At 61.1% G+C, this 21282-nt stretch overlaps 1 protein-coding gene across 1 annotated transcript; it reads right to left on the bottom strand.

Moving 5' to 3' along the window:
- Positions 1-2238: 2238 nt before the first annotated feature.
- H6PD (hexose-6-phosphate dehydrogenase/glucose 1-dehydrogenase) lies at positions 2239-13559 on the bottom strand. Its single transcript, XM_084242711.1, has 4 exons — positions 12930-13559; positions 11994-12111; positions 4679-4948; positions 2239-3624 (listed from the first exon to the last, which is right to left on the bottom strand). The coding sequence occupies exons 1-4, from the start codon at positions 13545-13547 to the stop codon at positions 2261-2263; spliced, it is 2370 nt and encodes a 789-aa protein (XP_084098837.1). The 5' UTR covers positions 13548-13559; the 3' UTR covers positions 2239-2260.
- Between the last annotated feature and the right edge of the window lie 7723 nt (positions 13560-21282).

Below are 21282 nucleotides of genomic sequence, written 5' to 3'. Positions count from 1 at the left end.
AGACGCGCTCGCTGGCCGGGCCGCGCACAGGCACACGCGGGCGGCGTCCCCCTGCTCGGGCGCGGGCTGCACCCACGGGCGCAGGGAGGGGTGCTGGGGCGCACAGCCAGGATCTGCCGAGCCCAGTCTCCGGCACCGCCTGAGTCACCGAACCCCTCGGTTTCGGTTTCCACCTCAGCAGACCGCGGCCGCGCCGCCCGCCCCTCCGGCCGGGAGGACAAGCAGGACCCCGCGCTCGGCCTGGGCGCCCACCGGCTCGGGAAGGCGCGTCCGCACCGGCCCTGCGGCCCCTCAGCTCCGCCTCGCGCAGAGCCCAGCACCCCGCGCCCGTGCCGCGGGGAGGGAAAGGCGGGGCTCCCCAGAGGGTCAGAGGTGCCCCCCAAGCTGGGCCCATCTGCTTCCTTCCAAGCCGGGGACCGGCGGAGGCGGCCAGCGTTTCCAAATCACGCAGCCATCAATCTCGTGGCTCACAAGCATTAAGGAAGGCCCAGCGGGCACCCCCGGAGCTGAGGGCAGGAGCCCCTTCAGGAGGCGAGACACCGCGGGAAAGCCGGGCTCGGGTCCGGTCTGGACGCCCGGGAGGGGGGGGCGGAGGGGTGCGGGGGTGCGGGCGGGCCCGGCCCCGTACCCGACCCGAGCCCGGGCCAAGGACGCGCCTCGGGGAACAGGACGTCCCGGCGCGGCTGACTCAGGCTCGGAGACGGGGACATCAGGCGCGCAGCTGGGGGCCGCGGCCGAGCCCCGCGAACAGAAGGGGGCGGGGCGCCCGAGAACGCCGGGCGGGGCGGGGCGGGGCACGCGCCCCCAGGAGGCCGGAGCGGGCGCCGGAGGGCGCGGAGCGCCCGGGAAGGAGGCGCGCGCGGCGGGTCGGGCGCGGGGGGCGGGGGGTAAAGCCCCTGCGGGTCCCCCCGCCCCGGGGCCCGGGCTCAGCGCCCGCCGCTCACCACTCGCCCCTCAGGCGGCCGCGGGACCCCCAGAATCCGCAGCGTGAGGAAAGCGCAGACACTCAAGGCCCCGCCGGGACTCCCAGCGGGGGAGCGGGGCCCGAGAACCCCCTCCTCGGTCGCCAGGTCTTGGGGGAAGCTGAAATAAAAATTAAGTGTCCCAAGCCTTTTTTTTTTTTTTAAGGATTTCAGAGAACCAGGGACACCGGCGCGGGGCTACGAGCAGAGCGCGGGGCGCACCCCGCAGTCTCCGAGCGCCCAGGCCCTCAGCCCCGGGAGGGGCAGCCCGGGTGGCAGGGGGGCGCAGGGCCCGGAGAGGGAGGGCGCGGCCGCCCCCTTGGGCTGAGAATCAGCCGCGTCCCTGGACGGAGGTGCAGCCAGGGCCGGCGGGCAGCTCTCGGGGCCAGGGCCCCACCGGACCTCACATCTCCCCCCAAGGACTCCAGCACCAGATGAAGAACCAGCGGCTGCTTCTTGCTAAGACTAGGGGGCGGGCCGGAAACCCCCACTGGGCACCCCTGAGGTGTCAGGACCCCGACCACACTGCACCTGTGACAGTCCATGTCGCCAGGTTCACGGAGGGTCTGAACAGAGAGCAGAGCGGGCAGGGCTTCCTCCCTGAGCAAACTGGGGGACCCTGGCACCCCCACCTAGCAAACACGCCCATATACTGAGAAAGGGCACTCCAGACCCGGAGGCTCTGGGGCTTTTAACACCCTAAATCCGGCTCCTGCCATGAGAAGAATCCGGGGACGGGAAGGGACGTGGAGACGGGGCAGGGGGAGCGGCATGCCAGGGGAGGGGGGGCAGGTGGGAGCGCAGGAGGGGGGAGGCTGGGGAGGAGGGGGACAGAGGGTGGAAAGGGCCCCACAGCTGGGCCCTGCGCAGATGCCGGCCTCCCCCTCTCCACCATCCATGCTCTTCTTGTCCACAGGAGGCAGTTCAAGGATCACCGCCTCCAGAAAGCCGCCCCTGATTAACCGCAGCCCACCGCAGTCCTCCTGGATTTGGGACTGCCACATCGCCTTCTTTTGTGCTGGCTGATGCCGCCTGTGACTGCTGCAGGTCTTTCCTCAAGGTGCAAAGCTGCTAAGAGCAGACATTCCATCTCTGCATTTCTGTGTCCACAAGTAGACAAGGCCTGGCTGTCAAAAGGGTTGGGACAGGGTCTTGTCCTTCCCCGTCTGCAGCCTGACCCTGAGGTCTCAGACTTGGAAAGCCGGGCCCAGAGCATTTAGTGGGACTAGGGGGGGCGGGGAGAGGACGGGAAAAGGAAGCATGGGGGTGAACCGAGGGCAAAGGCACCATCAACCCAGTTACCCGAGAAACGCGTCATAATCCATGTACCAAACCAGCTGGCCAGAACTGGGCAGGACGCCCGAGATGGGCCACTTCCTGGGCTCGTGGCCCACACGGCTCACCAGCATGGTGATCTCACGCTTCATCCTGCCCACCACCAGGACGGCCACCTTCCGGGCCCGGTTGATGAGGGGCAGGCTAAGGCTCATGCGGTGGTGTGGCCTGGAGGGGCTCTGGGTCAGCACGACCAGCTGCTCCCCGTCCAGGCCGGTGGGGGACTGCGGGAAGAGGGAGGCCGTGTGCCCATCGGTGCCCATGCCCAGCAGCACCAGGTCGAAGCTGCTATTGGTCACGAGCGCGGATATCTCCCTGGCATAGGCCTGGGCACCCTGGTCCTCCTCGGCACACAGCCGCTGGTGCAGGTGCACGGGCATGGGGTGGATGTTGTAGTAGGGCACCCGGACGTGCTGCAGCAGGTGCGCCTGCAGGCTCTGGAAGTTGGACTCGGGATCCCGGAGCGGCACACAGCGCTCGTCCACCAGCCACAGGTGCGTGTGCGCCCAGGGGAAGCCATAGTGGCCTGTGGCCAGTTGCTGGAACAGGGCGACGGGGCTGGAGCCACCCGAGAGCGCCAGGTGGAACTCACCAGAGCGCTGCACGGCCCGCACAGCTGCGGCTTCGATGTCGCTGGCCAGCTTGGCAATCAGCTCCTCGGGCCAGGCCGAGACCAGCGGGCTGTCCCGATACTTGGCTCTGAGTACCTGGAAGTCTCGGGGCAGGGGGGCAGGACCCAGCCCTGGCACCAGCTGCTCCAGCTGCTGCTGAGAGAAGGCTAACTGGCCACCGTGGAACTCAAAGTCCAGCAGATGCCCGTTCTCCGCTCCTCCTGGGTACTGGCGGGGGGTCTCCTGGGCCAGGCTGTCCAGCAGGGGGGTCCAGAAGACCCAGGAGGCCAGCAAATTCTCCGTGGTGATGAAGGAGTCCTTGTGGCCGTGGAAGATCCGGGATATGAGCACGGAGTAGGCGTCCTGCACACTCACCGGGCTGTAGGCGTAGAAATCCGACAGAGGGCGGCCGAAGAGACGGAGCCCGGGACGGCCTTCCATCTCCTTCCAGCCCACGGAGGGCAGCGAGGGCCTGAACAGGTTGCGGCTGACCAGCACAGCGGGGCTGCCCAGCTGGCCGTGCCCGATGTGGAACACGATCTGCCGGGGCAGGCAGCGGCTCTGGTCAGCGGCCCAGCGAGGCTCGTCCTGCACGCAGCATGCCTGGTTCTTGAACAGGATCCGCACGTAGCCCACTCTCTCGTCCAGGGCCTTGCCGGACATCAGGATGAAAGGGACGCCCTCCCAGCGCAGGTTGTCCACGTGAATGAGGACGCCTGAGGTGACGGGACAGCGGAGGTGACGCTCCAGCACGGCACCCCCAGACCCCAGCCCCCTCGCCTCCCGCCAGCCAGCCTGGGCCCCTCCCGGCTCGCCCCAGGGCACTGGCCTTTGGAAAACCCCGTCCTCGGCCTCGCTCTCCCCACCCCTATGCCCCTCCGTCACCTTCTTTTCCTCTGAGTCATGACCCCTGAGCAAAAGAGAGCGGGTGCGTCTCCAGCCTGCAGGCCCCGAGAGGGGCTATGAAGGGACAAGGCTGGGGGTCCTGACCGCCAGGGGTGCGCCTCTGTTTTGGTAGCGCATCGAGGATGAGTCTGAGCAAGACAGATTTGGTGGGAGGGCAGCACTGGGCTCTCGGCAGGAGGCCGGTGGGCTGTGGGCGTGGGGAAGGGGCCTGGCAGGCAACGGAGGTAAGCCAAATGCTGGAGCACCCACACCTGAGCTTCGGGCCTGGTCTCCCCGCATGCTGTTACTGCAGGACTACGGCAAGTGTTTGCAATTTTACCAAGTCACGTTTCTTCTCCTTCAAGTGGGCATCAGAATGTACCTGCCTCGGGCTGAGCGTGCGCACAGGTGAGGCGCGGCAGGGGAGGGTTAGCCACAGCCCCGTGCATAAAGGGCCTGGCGCCCAGTCAGAGCCTCACAAACAGCCGCTGCGTGAGCGGTGCCTATCCTCTGCAGCCGGCTGGCTCCCAGCTGCTTGGAACTGCCGGGAGAGGGCTGTGGCCTGCGCTTGCCGCTGGGAGGGTCTCCAGCCATGGCCCACCCGGCTGGTGGAGCGCCACAAGGGTGGGAGCCAGACCCAAACCCGGCTCGGCGAGCCCTGGAAGGGTCAGTGTCTGTGTACCAAACTGGGTGGGCGGACTGCACCCCCCCTTGGAATGTCTGTCCCCTAGGGGACCCCAGAGGTGACTTGCTTCTTTAAGCTGGCGGAGGCCAGGGAGGCAGGGCAACTTCTCATGCACCAGTGAAAACCCCGTCTCGGGCTCCTTCCAACCCAAACCAGAGGGCATCTGGGGCAGCCCGGCGCTGGGCGGCTGTGGAGCCCACCTGCGAACGTTGGCGTCAGGCTGTGGAAGCTGGCTGGCTTCTGCAGCTCTCGGCGCACCTGCTGGCTGTAGGCCTGGTACTGGCCCAGGACAACGCTGCCCTTCTGCAGGCCCCGCAGCGCCTGGAAGGCCTGCAGCTTGTGCCTCAGCACGGCCTCCGAGCTGCTGATGTTGTGGGGCAGCTCCATGGCCACGAGGGTGAGGATCTCGGTCAGGTGGTTCTGGAGGACGTCACGGACGACGCCGTACTCCTCGTAGAAGCTGGTGCGACCTGTGGGCGGAGGAGGGGAAGGGTGTGACCAGGGGCCACACGTCCCACCCAGGGGCACAAAGATCCCACCCCCACTCCTTGTCCAGGCAGCCCCGCTCCCCAGCCCAAAGAGCCCATTAAATGATTTATGGCAGAGCACGCCACGGCGGGAGAAGGAAGGGGGTGTTTGTGAGTCACCCCCCTGCCACTGGGAGGGCAGACCGCGGCCCCCACGGCCCTGCCTTCCCTGGACAGGGCTTGTGGGCTGCAAGACGCTGCAGCGTGGGGGTCAGGGCCAGGTTGCCAGGTCCCTGCTCTGATCCCCCACTGGATGTAGCAGCCGGCACATGTGCAAGGGCCGGGGAGACAGTCCCCCCTCCACACACACACAGCTTACGGGGGGGGGGGGGGGGGGGGAAGGAGCGGAGAGGGGAGGGGAAGACTAGCCGTTGGTAAAGCTCAGCGTTCAAGGCAGACGGCAACGGGAGCTCCCTCTGGCACCTCCAGAGCCAGGGAAGGAAGAGCACTGCGGACAGGGCCCTCGGGGGTCCAGATGAAGACTAGCAGCAAGTTTGAGCTCAAGGGGAGGGGGGGACACCCGTTGGCAGGTGCACAGGGCTGCTGTGAGGGTGACAGGGAGTGCACACAGGGACAGCCGAGGCTTCCAGCGGCCTGGCCTGGCTCGAGCTGACACGCCCACCAGGGACCCCACAGGGCAAGTGCCAGTGTCGTCCCTGCTCCTCAGGGGAGGGAAAAGTCAGGCCCAGGACAATGCAGACAGAGCCTGGTGCCAGTTGCCAGCCCTCCCTCCTCCCAGTTCAGCGAGAGCTCTGACTATTTGAGACTTGAACGCATCCAGCCCACCCGCTGTGAAGCTTAGTGTTCACAGAGGCCCTACCCTGGGCTCGCATCCCCAGGTCGGCTCCCGCCTGACCTCACGACAGGGAGAGCACCGCGGGCCAAGGGCTCTGGGGCTGTTCAGATCTCAGTGGGAAGCTGAAAGGGGTGGTGTTGGTGGGAAGAACTGCCAGCGCTGGGGCCAAATCTCACTGTTCCCCTCTACCAGCTGTGGGCCCCTGGCCAAGTCAGCTGACTTCTCGAAGCTTAGCTTCCTGGTGCTTAGATAACAGCGGGCCTCCTTGCACACCCCCGTGGGGAGCAGATGGGCTGATACCCGGACACTGCTACGTTTTCTTGATCCTTTGCAGATACACTGCCGGGACTCGGAAGACCAGGCCCCGCGGGGCTAGGGACTCAGCCTTTGTTTCCTCAGTGGGCGGGGGCACTGGGGCATCCAGGCTGAGGGCGCCTTCCTACCAGCCGGGGGCTTTACCTCCTGCCCACAGTGCTGGTGCTGCCAGCCTGGGGCGAGGGGGCATCCTGGGCTCAACTTGGGCCCGCTGGTCCCATCGGCCACACGGGTCCTGCTCTTTGACCTGCTGGCCTGAGTGAGCACCTGAGCCTGGTCAGCCCAGCACCAGCCCTGAGGACCAGGGTATTTGCAGCCAAGAGAAACAAGGACACCGTCCACCCGGACGGGAACGCCCTCGGCAGCCACGGTGTGGGAGCCACTCGCGCCCATCCACTGACGAGGGACAGACCAGCCCCTCCAGCCGTGCAGCGGCACTCAGCAGTGGGAACAGGCGAGATGCTGTGCCCCTGCAGTCTGGGGAAGCCCCGACAACGTGATGCTGAGGGAGAAAAGCGGACGGGAGGTGAGTTCCGTGCGACCCCCTCACGGGGCGTGTCCAGAGCAGGCAACCCGCAGAGACCTGGGAGGGGCCAGAGAATGGCAGCTGGGGCGCAGAGCTGCTCTCGGGGTGATGGAAATATCCTGAAAGGGCCCTGATGATGCCCAGCTGAGCAGATGAAAGCCCATTAAATCGTGTCCCTTCAGCAGGTGATCTGCATGAGTGAATGATAGCCTTTAAACGGTGGATTGCATGACACCAAATTATGTCCCAATAAAACCGTTTTTTAAGAAATGTGTTAGCAGAGGGAGATGGCCGCGAGGCAGAGGTGCCGTGGGGGTGACACGCGTGCGGCCTGCTCGGTGGGGGCGGCGGCCGTGAATTCAGGAAGCAGCGAGGGACGTGGCCAGAGGGAAGGAAGAGCGGGGAGGAGGCAGGACATGCTCCCCTGCGGCGCAGGTGCGCTGGCTGGGTGGGGAAGGCAGGCCAGTGGGGCCTCCAGGCGGGGAGCGCTGCTGGGCGGTCTCAGCCCTGTGACCCGGGGCCGGGGCTCTGTCTCCAGGCAGAAGTAGCTCCAGAAGGGCGACCGCGAGGATGGGTGAGTTGACACAGACACCGTCTGGAACGCGCCCGGTGCACGCTGACACACGCTGGGGTTTTAGGGTCACGAGGCCGTCGGGGCTACTGGCCGGGGTGTCAGGGAACAGCCGCCCTTTGGAGATAAAGGACTTAGGAAAAGCACCACTTCAGCTTTAGTGCTGCCTCAGCCTGCTGGGTCCAGAGGGTCACGTGAGGCGACGTCCAGGAAAACCAACGACAAGGCAGCTGGGGGTCAGAGGGGAGGCGGGGAACATGGAGACGCCCCGGATGGCGAGTCGGAGGTGCCACCCGTGGCGAAAGCATCCTTGTTTCATGCCCCGCGAGAAGGAAACTCAGCTGTTGCCCAGGCAAACCCGACTTCAGAGAACACGCGAACGCGAAGACACGTGTCTGGGCGTCGATGAACCTCCGCGGTTTCGGCGTATAGAGGAGAGGGGAGCCTTGGGAACAGATGAATTTTTGATGGCGAGAACACAGCAGCGTCCTTTCCGTCCTGCTATCTGCTTACTATTCATTAGTTCAGCAAACCCCGCGCGGCCCGTCCCTATTTTTATCCTCCCTCAGTCCGTGGGGAGAAGCACTTCGCAGGCCTCCTGCCTGCTGTGTAAAAGAGCTTCCTTTATTCCTTAATTTCAAGCTTCAGGGGGTGCACTGCGGCACAGCCCTGCATTTTATGGACTTTGATTCTTTCCTGGTTAGCTCTGTCTTTCAGGGTTTCCGTGTCGACAGCTTGCGGGGTGGGGGGGGGGGCCGGGAAAGGTCCCCCGGGGAGAGGTCTCCCCAGGAGAGGCTCAGGCAGGGCGGCACTGGACTAGCTCTGCTGGAGATGGGCGGCAAGTTGACTTTTTTTTCCTCATTCCTACCAGTTTCTGTGGACTGATTTTTCCTGAAAATGACCTAGACTGACTCCTAGTACCCTTTCCTGGGTTGAAAGGTCAAGGTGAAAACCCACAACGCCGGGGAGAGAAAGCACAGCAGGTAGGTAGCTGGAGGAGAGAAGACCCACAACGGGGCTTCCAGCCAAGCCTAAGACTCAGCCAAGCTCCAAGATGGCAGGGTGTGGGCCTCACACCCTCCCGGGGCAGCCCCACCAACGGCAAGAGAAGTGGTGCCCCTCCAAAAGAGCTGCTAGGAAGCCCGGCAGCTGGACCGAGGAGGCAGCAGCGCGACGTGAGCGGAGCCACAGGGAGAGCAGACGCGCTGCTGTGGCCGGTTTCAGGAAACCAGGCTGAGACGGAGCAGCAGCTCTGAAGTCACTCTACTCCTCAGCCTCGTAGCCCCACTTCACCCGTGTGGACTTAAGGGGGAAAACTCAATGCTCATAAATGTCCTGGAATTACTTAGCTCAAGGTCCCATATCTTTATAAATACATTAACAATTACTGATTTGTTCACTGCAGAAGGGTGAATTTGACGGTAAGCGAATTGTATCTTAATTTTTCACACGATCTCAAAGTACTCTTTCAAATAGCAAAAACTGCAAACTAGGATGCCTTAATAACAGGACAATTCACAGGTTGTGATATAAATAGAACTAACAGAAATACGACCACAAAAAACAGTTTCTATGATGCAGATTATCCATACATGGAGATTTCAATATTCATATAAGTGAGAGTGGAAAAAAATATCGGGTTACGAATGGACATGAAAAAGTGTTACAGACCAATCACAGCCTTTCCAGAATCTTCCACAGTCACAGAGACGCCAAAAGTGCTCAGGGCCCAAGGGCACTGCAGCCCCCTCTCCTTGCCAACTTGGAAGGACAACAACATTTCCATTGGTGGAGTATTTCTGGACACTACCTGACTCACCCCTTACAACCATCCCGGGAGAGTCCAGGCTAGCAACAACTAGAGACCTGCTGGGAGAGGCAGCCTGGGCCAGCAGCAGCTAGAGACCCTGCCGGGAGAGGCAGTCCGGGCTAGAGCAGCTAGAGACCCTGCCGGGAGAGGTAGTCCCGGCTAGCAGCAGCCAGAGACTATCTGAAATGGCAGCCATCCCAGCTGGGCCCAGACACGGATTCCCACAGCCTTTGCACTATGGGACACCCCGATTCCCCCTGCACAGATCTGACAACAAAAAACCCTGTGCACTTGCTGCCATCCCTGTTAACACCTGCTAGGGTTACGAAAAAAAAAAAAAAAGGGCGGGCCACAGAGAAGCAGGTCGTGGTGGAGCTCTCAGGTCAGAGGCTGCAGCTGGCCTGGCCTCACCTGGCGGCCCATCTGCTGAGTGAGCTGGCGGCCCCTCCCAGCACCGGCTGCAGGCTGGGCAGCTGGCGTGCACCCGAGGCCCAGCGGCTGCGATGGACCCTCCCTGAGAGGCACCCAGCTGTCACTGCAACCTGCGACGTGAACACGCGTCGCGACCTTTCCCCAGACAGGGACCCTCCCCAGGAAGTTCCCGTCCTTCCTCCTGCCAAAAAAAAGTTTTCCCCCAGCTGGGAAACCAGGGGCGCAGAGGGAGGGACCTGAGCACATCCTGGCAGGAAGGCCGGAGAGCACAGTGGCCAGAGGCTGGGTTCTGGGGAGCCACAGAACTAGGCTCAAGTTCGGCCCTCCCAGGAGAAAAAGGGCCCCATTCCCAACATAGCCCTCCTCTCTGCTCAGCCCTCCTGGGGGGCGAGGGGGGAAGGCTGGCGGGGTCAGCTCTTAGCCAGACTAAGTGGCCCAGCCAAGGTCACTCCCAGAGTGCTGCTTTAGGTCCAGGAAGCTGGGGTGTCTGTCACTTGGGGGCTCACCGCATGGGGACTCCCAAGAGGGGCCCCCAGAGGAGCCCAGACCTGAGAGCTGGATGGCTCCCTCCTCCCCTCACCCCTCTCCTGCCTATGCAGCAGCCTTAACTCTGCAGCAAACTCCTCTGGGCCAGAGGCTGCGGCAGAAGAGGAGAAAAAAACCACTCTGGCTGCATGGAGGGAAGGGGAGAGAGGGAGCGGGGAGCCGGCCCCTGCCCATCTGGACATGTGCGTGGGGCAAGGCAAACGACCTTGGGCTCTGAAGTCCCTTTCCAGGGGGCAGGGTAGCAAGAGTAGCTGCCTCTCGCCCTCGGTGCCCCCTTCCAGCATGCAGGGTGGCAGCCAGGTGACCCGAGCCAGGTCACTCCAGAGCATCCGCAGGGCGGTCATCTAGGGCTGGCAGGGTGGGACGGGAGCAGGCCCCCTGCACTGTGCTTCCGCCTGATCCCGGAACCTGGGTGCCAGGGAACAGGCATGCTCTGCCACGCAGCACCCGCGGGCACCCGACCCAACTCCAGCAGAGCAGCCTTCCCTCCCAGCCCAGCCCAGGGGAGCGCAGTGGGACCCTGTGTGGGTCGGAGGTGGGGTCCTGCCGGGTCCACAGGTCTGGCCTCTCTCCAGCCTGAACTCGTCTAGGCAGGGCGTGGGAGGACCCAGATGGCCCTCGAGGATCAGTGCTGGGCCACTGAAAGGAGGGGGTTCTCTGCAGTCGAAGGACCCATGCCCAGAGGCCCGCCTGCTGTGGGCTGAGCCTGTGGCAGGGAGGGGTCCCTGGAAAGGACAGACACAGCTGTCCCCGCCTGTGTCTGCAAGTGGCAATAGCAGCTGACCAGGGAGGCCCAGCCCCCGGACAGCAGAGTCCTCCTGCATCCCTCCCTTCCCGGCCGTTCACCCCTGGGGCTGCTGTCCCCCTCTCGTCCGCCCCTCTCTCCTTGCCTTTGGACGGAGGGTACAGAGCCTAGCTGGGTGAAGAAGCTTCGGCTCTGGGATGGGCAGAACAAGGCCCTCCCGGGAGCCCACGCTGCAGGGCACCGGGCTGGGCTCTGTCCCACAGGCAGCCCTGAAGGCAGGACCCGTAGGGACCCGGCTGCTGCTGCTGAAGCCCAGACTCTCCCCGCCCCGGCCGCAGAGCCCAGCCCAGACCCCCGCCAGCCCTTCTGTCTCGCCTTCTGCTTTTCTCTCTCAAATCCAAAGGTGACTTCTTGAGGAAAAGCAGGGCTGGGTCCGGGGCAGTGGTGCAGAGTCCAGGTCAGTCCCGCCCGGTCCTGCCGCTGACTGTGGCAGGTGAAGGCAATGATACTGCCCCCCTTATCCAGCCACTGGGGATCGGGAACCACCAGGGATCGGCTTTTATTTCTTGGGAGAAGAAGCAAGACTCTAAACTGGGGTGAGAGCACAGATGCAGCCCAAGGCTGGAGCAGCTGCCCCTTCCGCAGCCAGCTCCTCTCACAGCTGAGGGAAGTGAGTGCCATGTCCCGGGGAGAAAGTGGAGCTGCCGGGCACCACCTCCTCTCCAGGTGCCACTGCTTATCCATTCATCAGGAGGGTGTGCCAAGTGCCTGGGAGGAGGAGCTGAGTCTACAGCTGGGAGGCATGAGGCCAGGAGACCAGGGGGGGCGTGGGGAGCGGACCTGGAGGGAGTGGGAGGGAGTGACACGTGAGAGGCGCTGAGGAGGTTGGGAGGGGCTGGCCAGTGAGGAGATGGAGGGGCCCAGGCCCAGACTGGTCCAGGTCTCCACAAACCACCCAAGGGGCAGGGCCCCGCAGGCTCCCTGCTGGCCAGCATCTCAGGGCCTGGGTGAGTGTACTTAGCCATGCCGGGCCCTCCAGGAGGGCGGTGATAACTGTCAGGGCTGTGCAGCGGGAGCCTGGGCTGCGGCCCCCCAGGTTGGGCCCACCAGGCCCTGGAAGCGGGATCACACACCAGCATCTCGTCCTTCAGAAGCACCAGCCAAAGGGCTCCCAGCTGGCCGCTCAGTCCCATAGGGCCCCCAGACACACGGCGGCTGAGGGGCGCGGGGGACACACATGCACCCACCTTCCGCGTCCAGGGTCTCTTTCATGATGATCTCCACCCGCTCCACGTGGTGCCTGTCCCAGAGCCCGTCCAAGGCCTGGCGGTTTTGGTCTCGGAAAGGCAGGATATGAGCCACAGCCTGCAGGGTGAAGAGGACACCCTGACGCCAAGGAAGGCCCCCAGCTCTGTGCCTGCTCCGGGGCGGTCACTCCGGAGCCCGGACCCCGCCCGAGCATCCCGTGGCCAGGGCAGGCGCTCCTGCAAGGACTCCACAGGCTCACCAGGAAGAAATTAGGGGGTCCCTTTATAACCAACACCTTCTCATAAAAGACATTTTAACACCCAAAAATGGAGCAAGAAAAGCGTCAAACTGAATGCACGCGCTCATTCTTTTTCTCATTTTTTGCCATAAACCAGTGGAAACCTCACCACGCCGGGCACCAGGCCGATGGCCACCCTGCGGGGTGCCTCTGTGTGCCTGCCCCGTGGCCCTGGGCCTCAGCCCGGGCAGGACACAGGGGGACCCTCCGCCTGGCCTGCTCTGCACCCATCCGGCTGCGAGCCGGGACCTGGGTCGCCGGCCTCCTGGCTCAAAGCAGAACTCAAGAGGAGAAAGATCCTGAAAAAAGGCAGCGTGTGCTGAACAAGATGAATTCTATTTCTCACCGCTCCCCCACCGGAAGCCAGGCCTGGGCTCCCGGGGCTCTGGGCCATGCTGAGAAAGCAGGCCCCCGCCGCTGGGAAGCAGAGACGGACACACAGAAGCAGCAGCACAGCGCCGAGCAGTCCTGCCCACGCTGCCCGCTGCTCCCCCACTCGCCCCTGTCACCCCCTTCGAGACAAGCACGGGGCGCTCAGCGTCCACAGGCCTCGGGCCCGATTCCACTCTCGGGGGTCTGACCCAGTCAACCTGCCTCCACTCACGCCAACCCAGGCAGGCCCCCAGCCGCAGCTCACCTGCTTGCCCAGGTAATGGTCCACCCGGTACATCTCCTCCTCTTGGAAAAAGCTGCCGAGTTCTGTGGCCAGCTGCTGGGCCGAGAGGAGATCATGGCCGAAGGGTTTCTCCAGGACAACCCGCAGCCAGGCGCCGGGCTGGGGGCGGCAGCTGCTGTTGATGTGGCGGGCGATGTCTCCGTAGGCGAAGGGCGGCACGGAGAAGTAGAAGATCCTGCCAGCCTCCGGGCGGCCTGTGCGCTGGACCTGTGCCTCGATGTCCCCGCTCAGAGCCACATAGTCCTCAGTGGTCTTCAGGCAGCGGTACTGGCTCAGCTGCTGGAACTGACCCTTGAGGTCGGCACAGCGATCGGGTGCCATGTCGCTGGGGCAGGAGAGGGCGTCCAGGATCTTGGCCAGGAGCTCTTGGCCCTCTGTGGTGGCCGTCAGTGCAGACCCATGGAAGCTCAGACTGCGGCCCTTCCCCGCCTCATCCAGGTAGAGCTGGAACAGCCCCTGCCATAAGTACTTTCTGGCCAAGTCCCCTGTTGCTCCCAGCAGGATGACGGACACATGTCCCTGCAGCGCCTGGGCCGGCAGGCAGCCCAGAAAGCCCACGCACAGGGCCACGAGGAGCATCTTCCCAAGGCCTGGGTGCCTGGAAGGGGAGAACAAGGGACAAGGAAGGCTCAGACATGGCTCCAGTGGCTGTGACGTTGGGTCAAACACATTTCTCGGCTCGCAAACATTTCCTGCCTGGCAAGAGGTAGCCACGTGTTTCTCAAGAAAATGGAGAGCCCCAGCTACCCACCTTCAGGGGCTCGGCTTCTGTGGGGGCCTGCTCCATAAACAGGTGGTATGCCCAGGAAGGGGAGCAGGCCCTTAGGTGACAGCTGGCTCCGTGAGAGGTGGCCATCACCTCCTCTCACTTCCCTCTGCTCACCAGGCCCAGGTGCCTGCTAGCTCTCGCACACTGATGAAGACAGACTGGAAACACGGAGCCTGACTCCCGGCTCGGCCTTGGGCAGCCACTTCACCTCTCTGCACCTGTTTCCCCATCTGAACTGGGGCTGTGCTGAGAACAAAGTGAGTGGCTGTGATGTGCTTAGGACAGTGCTGGCCACGTGCTGACCCCATGGGCGTGGCCGTGATTATTCCAGGATGGTAATGGCAGCAGCAGACCTGAGGGCTAGCCCATGCCCACAGGGCCTCTGTGCGTGGCCTCCAGCAAGTCCAGACAAGAGCTCTGAGAGGATCAGTGCACAGGGTGCTATTACAGCCCCCCTTTTGCAGACAGAGAAGCTGAGACTCAAGGAGGTGCAGGTCCCTGGGCGGGGGGTGGGGGAGCTCCTGAGCTGACCCAGCAGCAGGTTAGGGCTCCCCATGGAAGGCCTGGGGCTGGCCAGGCTTCAGCCCTATCTGAAGCAGCTAAGGTGTCACGCGTGCGCGGGAAAGCCTGTGTTTTCTGCCCCCTGCTGTGACGCGCTGTAGGCCCACTGTGCTCAGCTCTTACTCCACGGCTCCCTGGTCTGCGCCTCCCCAGGACCAGCGCTTTGAGAGGAAGGTCGAATGGGGCGAGGAGGAAAGGAGTCATATCAGCAACCGGCTCTCAGAAATAGAGGGGGGATGGGGTCCCACCTGGGGGCTAAGACTACTGGGGTGGCCCGAGCCAGGTAGAGAAACAGCATTGTCACCCAGAAGGCAGAGAGCCGGGTAGACAGCCAGGGAAATCGAAGTTTAACGAGATATCCAGGATTTATCAAGGCCCTGCAGACCTGGCCAGTTAGCTTCCCTCATCCCTACACCTCCCCTCCATGGAGGGGGGCCCACTGCTGGCCCGATTCTGACATCAGACCCCTCCTCCCGCCTTTCCCTTTGCCTCTTCCTGTTCTCTCTCTCAATACACCCCAACGCTGGGCCCAGCCAGTGGCCACTCCAGATGAGGCTCCAATAACACTGGCTGCACCAGCATCTTAAGGACTCCGGCCACCTCAGTTATCGGAGCTTTAACTAGAGGCTCGAGGGGCCACTTGAATGGCCCCCAAGCTTCCTCTTCCACATTCCCTTTGTCTTCACTCACCCCAAATCTACAGCTGGACCACGGGACCATGCTAATTTCCTCTCCTACTTTCTGTTCCCTGCCCTTGGCCCTTCAAGCATTTCTGTCTCAACTGGCAATCGCCCCTGTCTGGAGGGAAGAAAGAGCTGCAAGGTCAGTGCGGGAAGGCAGAGAAAGCTGAAGCCCAGCAAACAGCCCGGAGAAGGTGGAGCCGCCAGCTGGCAGGCTGCATGGTTGGCTCTGGGGACCAGGGCTCTGGCCCCGCCTGGTGCCAGGAAGGAGCTCAAGCCCCTCAGAGCATCAGGGTAGGCAGGTGAGGCAGCCCAAGGCCACACGTCTACCACGGCCCCAGGGGACTACAGAGTCGATGGATGGCACCTGTCCACGCCGTGCCCATGGGGTCTCGCTGCGGGCTCCGGGCTCCCAGCTCCTGTCCTCGGGTGACCCCGTCTCCTGCTCACGCCCCAGCACTCCTTAAACAAGTCAAATCGGGGTCTCTGGTTATTGCAACACGGTTACTTACTCCGGGGTTGCCACACAACCAGGGAGCGACCCTTCCCCAAACCAGCGTGGGTGGTGTTTCGTTTGGGTTTCTCGTGTGTGCGCGCGCACGTGTATGTAACCTTAACACAAACTCACACTCAAACGCCTTAACTTAATCCCAACGCCCATGTGCACGGCAATCTCCCTGGGGATCTTTCTAAAATGCAGATTCTGACGCAGAAGGCCAGGGCAGGGCCTGAGGTGCCGCGAGCTGGCTTGACCAGCCCCCCTGGAACCCTGGACGGAGTGGTGGAACGCGGCGGGGCTTTCCAAAACACACAGCCCCGGCCTCCTCCTCCCCAAGGCAAGGAACTTCAGGCCCAGACGTGGGTATTTCAAAACAGCCTCAAACATGGTTAATATTTGCCTGCCCCTCTGCACAAGCTGCCCGGAGCCGAGTTGGCTGCTCACAGCCGAGCGCCAAGCGCCAGCACTGATGTCCACCAGCGGGCAGAGGACGCCTCATGGAGGGGTGTCTGCAGTGATGCCCATTTTACAGATGCGGACGCTGGAAGGTGAGGCCACGTGTCACATCCCGGGGCCCTGGGACCGTGCCCGGCAGCCTCCTCCATCAAGGGGAGGGACGTGGCGTTAGGGTCGGGAGCCTCGCTCAGGCACCCCTCCTGGCGGGGAGCCCCCTCAGTCCCGTCTGGGTCTCTGTTTGCTCATCTGTAAAACAGGCTAACACACACCACCAACCAGGAGTAGTGAGGAGTAACTGAGAGGTTGCCTGCGACGAAGCGCGATCAGAACAGTAACTAAGTGCCAAGAACCGCCTAGGAAAAGGACAGCGAGTTGACAACAATTACTCAAGAACTTGCCAGAAACACACTTCCCCTACAGAGCTCCATACGTTGGGGGCACCCCCTAGGTGGGGGCCCTTCCTAGGCAGGTGCAAAAAGTGTTCTATAATCAGGGTGAATGGGCACGGGCCCACAACCAGGGCACCTTCCCTGCCCCGACCTCAGCCAGAGTGCGCCCACCAGGCATCAGGGAGACTCACCTTTAAAAGCTCTGTTCTGCCAACACCCCCAAAAGCATAAATGTTGACCTGGCCTCACAAAGGGTTTGGCTCAGAATCAGGGTTCTGCAGCCTCCGTCTACCCAGGGGCAAGAGGCAGATAGGCTGAGACCCAGCAGCTGAGCCCCGACAGGCCCCGCACGGCCCCGGGCCGCTTCCGTTGGGGAGCCAGCCGCAGAGTGGTTTCTGGGAAACAGGGATGGGGCGGGGAAAGCAACCGGGGGCCAGGTCAGTGGCGATTGCCTCTGCCCTTTCCCAATGCCCTGCCTTACCTTTGACCTGTCTTCTGTTTGCCAGGCAGAAAGGAGGGGAATGTTCTTCAAATCACAGCCCATGACCTTGGAATTTTAAAGGACTCCGTGGGTGTAAATGGGAGTTCAAACTGAAGGTGGTTTTCTCTAAAGGACAATCTCTCCAATCTCCAACTCCAGCTGTTCCCCGCAACTCTTCCCTCTGGCTCTGTCCCTCCCTACACACACCCACTGGATGCCAAGACTTCCCGAGGACTGGTCTGCCTTGATGCCCCTCGGGCCAAGGCTGGGACAGAGCTGCCAGCCGGGCTCTGGGGCCCTTTTCTCCCTGATCTCAGAGAAGCCTTACTGCCCTCACCTCTTCAGGTAACAATGCAGCTCCTCAAACCCAAAAGGTGCGCTGAGCCCTCTGGTTTCTGCACAGAATTCAAGTGCCACATTCTCAGGAACTTTTCAGGACAACTGTTAAACACAGGCATAGAAACCCCAATTATATAAATGGACAACTGTGGGCAGGCAAGCCTGTTTCACTGGGCTTTGCAGATCTCGCCCTTTTACAAACTGCAGGTTTGTGGCCACCCTGCACCATGCAAACCTATGGCACCATTTTCCAGCTGCACCTGCTCAGTGGGTATCTGTGTCACAAATAAAGCACAAACACTGTTGTTTTAGATAGAACGCTGCTGCACGCTTCGGATGACGGTAAACTCTAGACCAGCCTGGATCTGTACTGGGAAGTTATCCGTGCAACTCTATTTATCATTTTATTTTCGTGGCCTGGATTCAAATCCATGATCTCTCTGAGAAGTACCTATAAATAAATTGAATTAAAGGCAAATATGATAAAGACTCAAAGCTTACCACCTCCTAATTATTTTACCATTTTCTATGTTTTTGACATTACTTACATCTATTGTACTTGTAAAGAGGCCCTATGACCTTGAGCATGAAACTGACCAAAGTGGGGATATTTACACCACAGACATGAACAGACGCCAAGTCGGACTCAATGGCTTGCAGGGCCAGTTGTTAAGCATTTACCAGTTCTCACTGCCTACGCACCAAGTCTTTATTTCCAGCCAAGACATCCCCCCCTTCAGATTCAGACCATCAGCTGCTCCTCTGACAGCATTAATTGGAGGTTTTCAAGACTTAGCATGTTCAAAATAGAACTGATTTATCTCCCAAGCTCCTCTAAATCCAGATCTTCCTAGCCTCAGTATATGGCCATCTCTGTCCTTCCAGGTGAGCTGTCTAGAAACTCGGGGGGGGGGGGGTCATCCAATCTGTCAGCAAATCCTATTGCTTCTACCTTCAAAATGTATCCAAATACATTACTTCTTACCACCGTCCCCAACCTTCCTGGTCCTACCCACCACCACCGCTTCTAATTACTGCAGGAACCACCCAACTGGCCCCTCCCTCATTTCTATCTTGGCCTTAACACAGCAGTTAAGAGTGATCGAATGGGCCTCCCTGATGGCGTAGGGGTTAAGTCTCAGTGCTCTCATGTTATCACTGGTGTGGTCTGAGTCTGATCCCCAGCCAGAGAGCTGACCCATATGGCGCGGCAGACCTTTCCTGTCTCCCGCTGCTCCCCTCAGCAGTGTATTTCAGTACATCTGCCTGTTCTGCCCCCCCCCTCTGGTAAGTCCTCTCACCCCCCACACCTCTGGCCTGTACCCCAGCTCTTGCATGCATAAATAAATAATAAATCTTGGGCCTCCCCTGGTGGCGCAGGCGGTTGAGCGCAGAACTGTGAAGCTGTCCACAGCCTCTGCAGTGCGGGTTCAATCCCGGCCAGTGGGTGAGAATCCCACATGGCACAGCAGACCTCTCCTGTCGTACCTGCTGCTCCCCTCAGCAGTGTATTTTGTCAGTCTGCCTGTTCTGTTCCCTGCTCTGTCTCTGGTGAATCCTCTCACCTTCCCATGAGTCTCACCTGTACCCCGGTTCTTGTATGTGTGAATAAATAAATCTTATTAAAAAATAATAATAAAAAATCTTGGGGGGGGGAGAGTGGTCAGGCATAGGGGTCTGCTGGGTCCATACATTCTGGCTTCCCATGCATTGTCTCTTTGTGTCTCCTCCTATGGCTCAGCCTCTCTCGAGGTTCCAGTCACTCACCTTCCTGGCTCAGGGCCTTTGCACTTGCTGTTCTGTCTGCACTTTTCCCTGTGGACATCCACATGGTTCATTCTTAACTGTAATTCATTGCTAAATGTCCCTTTCTCGGTGAGACTTTCTCAGACAACTCTGTGGAAAAGAGTCAACATCCTACCCCCATCTCACACACACATCCTCCCTGCTGCCTTATTTCTCTTGTAGTACATAACTTGTTCTACTATACTGTGTGTGGTTAGCATATTTATTTTGTTTATTGTCTGTCGCCCCTCCCCCTAAAAGTCTAAGTACACTGTAAGTATCTGCTGGGAGATCAAGCCCACCTGCCCAGGACACTGTCACCTGTAGTATGTGAGCTCTCTGCTTCTGAATGATGGCACCAAGGTGAAATGTCTAAGTGAAGTGTCTAACGGTGACTTCAAGCACTGTGACAGAGCACACGGCAGCTTACTACTCTTACAATGCTATTCATAAGAAGAGCTACTGATGGAGGGTTTACTCAAAAGCCACATGCTAGGCTAAGAACCTGACATGAATCACACCGATTAATTCTCACCGCAACCCTGGGAGGTAGGTGCATTGTTACCCCTGTTTTTAGAAGTATAGGAGAAATGAAGGTGCAGGAGGGAAAATAAGTTCCTGAAGGTCAGGTAGCACCAAGGCCACAGGACTTGCATATGCGAGTTCTGGTTCCAGGGCTGACCTCCCAGCTATCCATAAAACATGTGACTGCAACCCCAGATGGCAAGCCTGAAAACACTGTATTAGCATGGGGCCTGAACAGGTTCCCCTGAAAGACTGGAACCCCAGTGGCTTGAGCCAGGCAGGCTCTTTCTCTCCCATGAGCTCCCCACGCTGGTCAGCACCTCTAGTGGTTAAACATTGTTTAACCCTTTGCACTCCCTGTCCCCTCTCAGGGGACATTGGTAGCCAATGTCCAGAATGGTTCGGAGTGCAAAAGGTTAAGCTTTAGCTGCTTTGTTAAAACTTGGGGGGGGGGGGAGAAAGTGCTAGTTTCTGGAAAACTGGTTAAATGTGAGAACTTCCGGGTTAAATCCTTTGATCCGCCACTTAGCAGCTGTGTGACCTCAGACGAGTTACTCAACCTCTCCCTCAGTACCAGAATGGGAAAACAAGCTGATGAGAAGCACAGCAGAGAGCGCCCAGGTGAGCTGCCAACACCAGCTCCTGTCACTATTAAACCAACAATCTCAGGAATAAAGGGACTTTTTTTAAGAGCTGCAAACCCGAGGAACCTTCCCACACTGGAGACACATACCCAGGCACAGCTCCGGACAGCGCAGAGCCCGCCACTTCTCCTGCCATGTCGCAGACCAAAAGCCAGAGGGATAGAAGGCGGAGATGATTAAAAAGTCCCCTGAGGGGTTCATGAACCCCCTTGAGGGGTTCATAATCTGGCCCAGAGAATTTGGGAGCAAAGAAAAGAGCTGGCACCACAGATCTGTCACTTTTCTCTTCCCCGTCTTTCCTCCAGCTGGAGCAGGCCCATCAGTCCCCTCCTTTTAATGTTTGATGAAGACAAACAAAAACCCGACAAGGGCTGTGAAAGTGTGGGAGGCGCTGGGGTAAAAGCGGTCCCAGATGAACAGACACCTGGATTCCAAGTCCCGGGCAGCAAAGAGCCAAGCCAGGCTTCCCACTCTGGCCCTGGGTGAGGCCGCACACACCCACGGGGGCTCTGGCAACGGGTCAGGGCGCGCGCCTTCCTCGGAGCTCACCAGTCCAGCGAGCGGGGGCGGGGGGGGGGGCGCACCCCGGGGCCTCTGCGTTCCCCTGGTCTCGCCCGCAGACGCCACGGTTTCCTTTCACCAGCCCGAAATCCACTGGACGGTAACAGTAACTTCGCGAACTCTACTTGTTGGATAAAAGTAACTGTAACGTTTGCCGGGAGTGACTCAATGTTGAGCAGCAAACAGCCGTCCGCAGCGATGCCCCCACGACAAGCCCCCCACGACAAGCCCCCCACGACAAGCCCCGGGCATTTCCACCCCGGGCGCTCCCCCAGGGGACCCAGCGGCAGCCTCGGCCACTGGAAAGCCCTCGCCCCCCGCTGCGCCCCCAGGGCTCGGCCCTTTCCAAACAAGCCCCCTCGAGCCGCCTGCGGGGTCTGCTCCCGTCTGCCCCCGTCGGGCCCCCGGGGCGGGCCGGGGAGGACGAGGAACTCGGGGTTCCGGTTTTGCGGGGCTGCTCGTCAGGGCCCCAGAGGCCGGCTCTGGAGCCCGCTCCCGGGCCCGGGGGTGCCGGCCGCGCCGACGAAAACCCGAGCGAAAGCGAAAGCAGCAGCGGGCCCGGCGGGGGGCGGGGGGCGGGGGGCGGGGGGCGGGGGGCGGGGGGCCCGGGCTCGCGCTCTCAGGG

Source organism: Talpa europaea (genome assembly GCF_964194135.1).
Source record: "Talpa europaea genome assembly, chromosome: 9".
Classification (NCBI taxonomy): Eukaryota; Metazoa; Chordata; class Mammalia; order Eulipotyphla; family Talpidae; genus Talpa; species Talpa europaea.
This window is presented reverse-complemented; position numbering and strand designations above follow the sequence as displayed.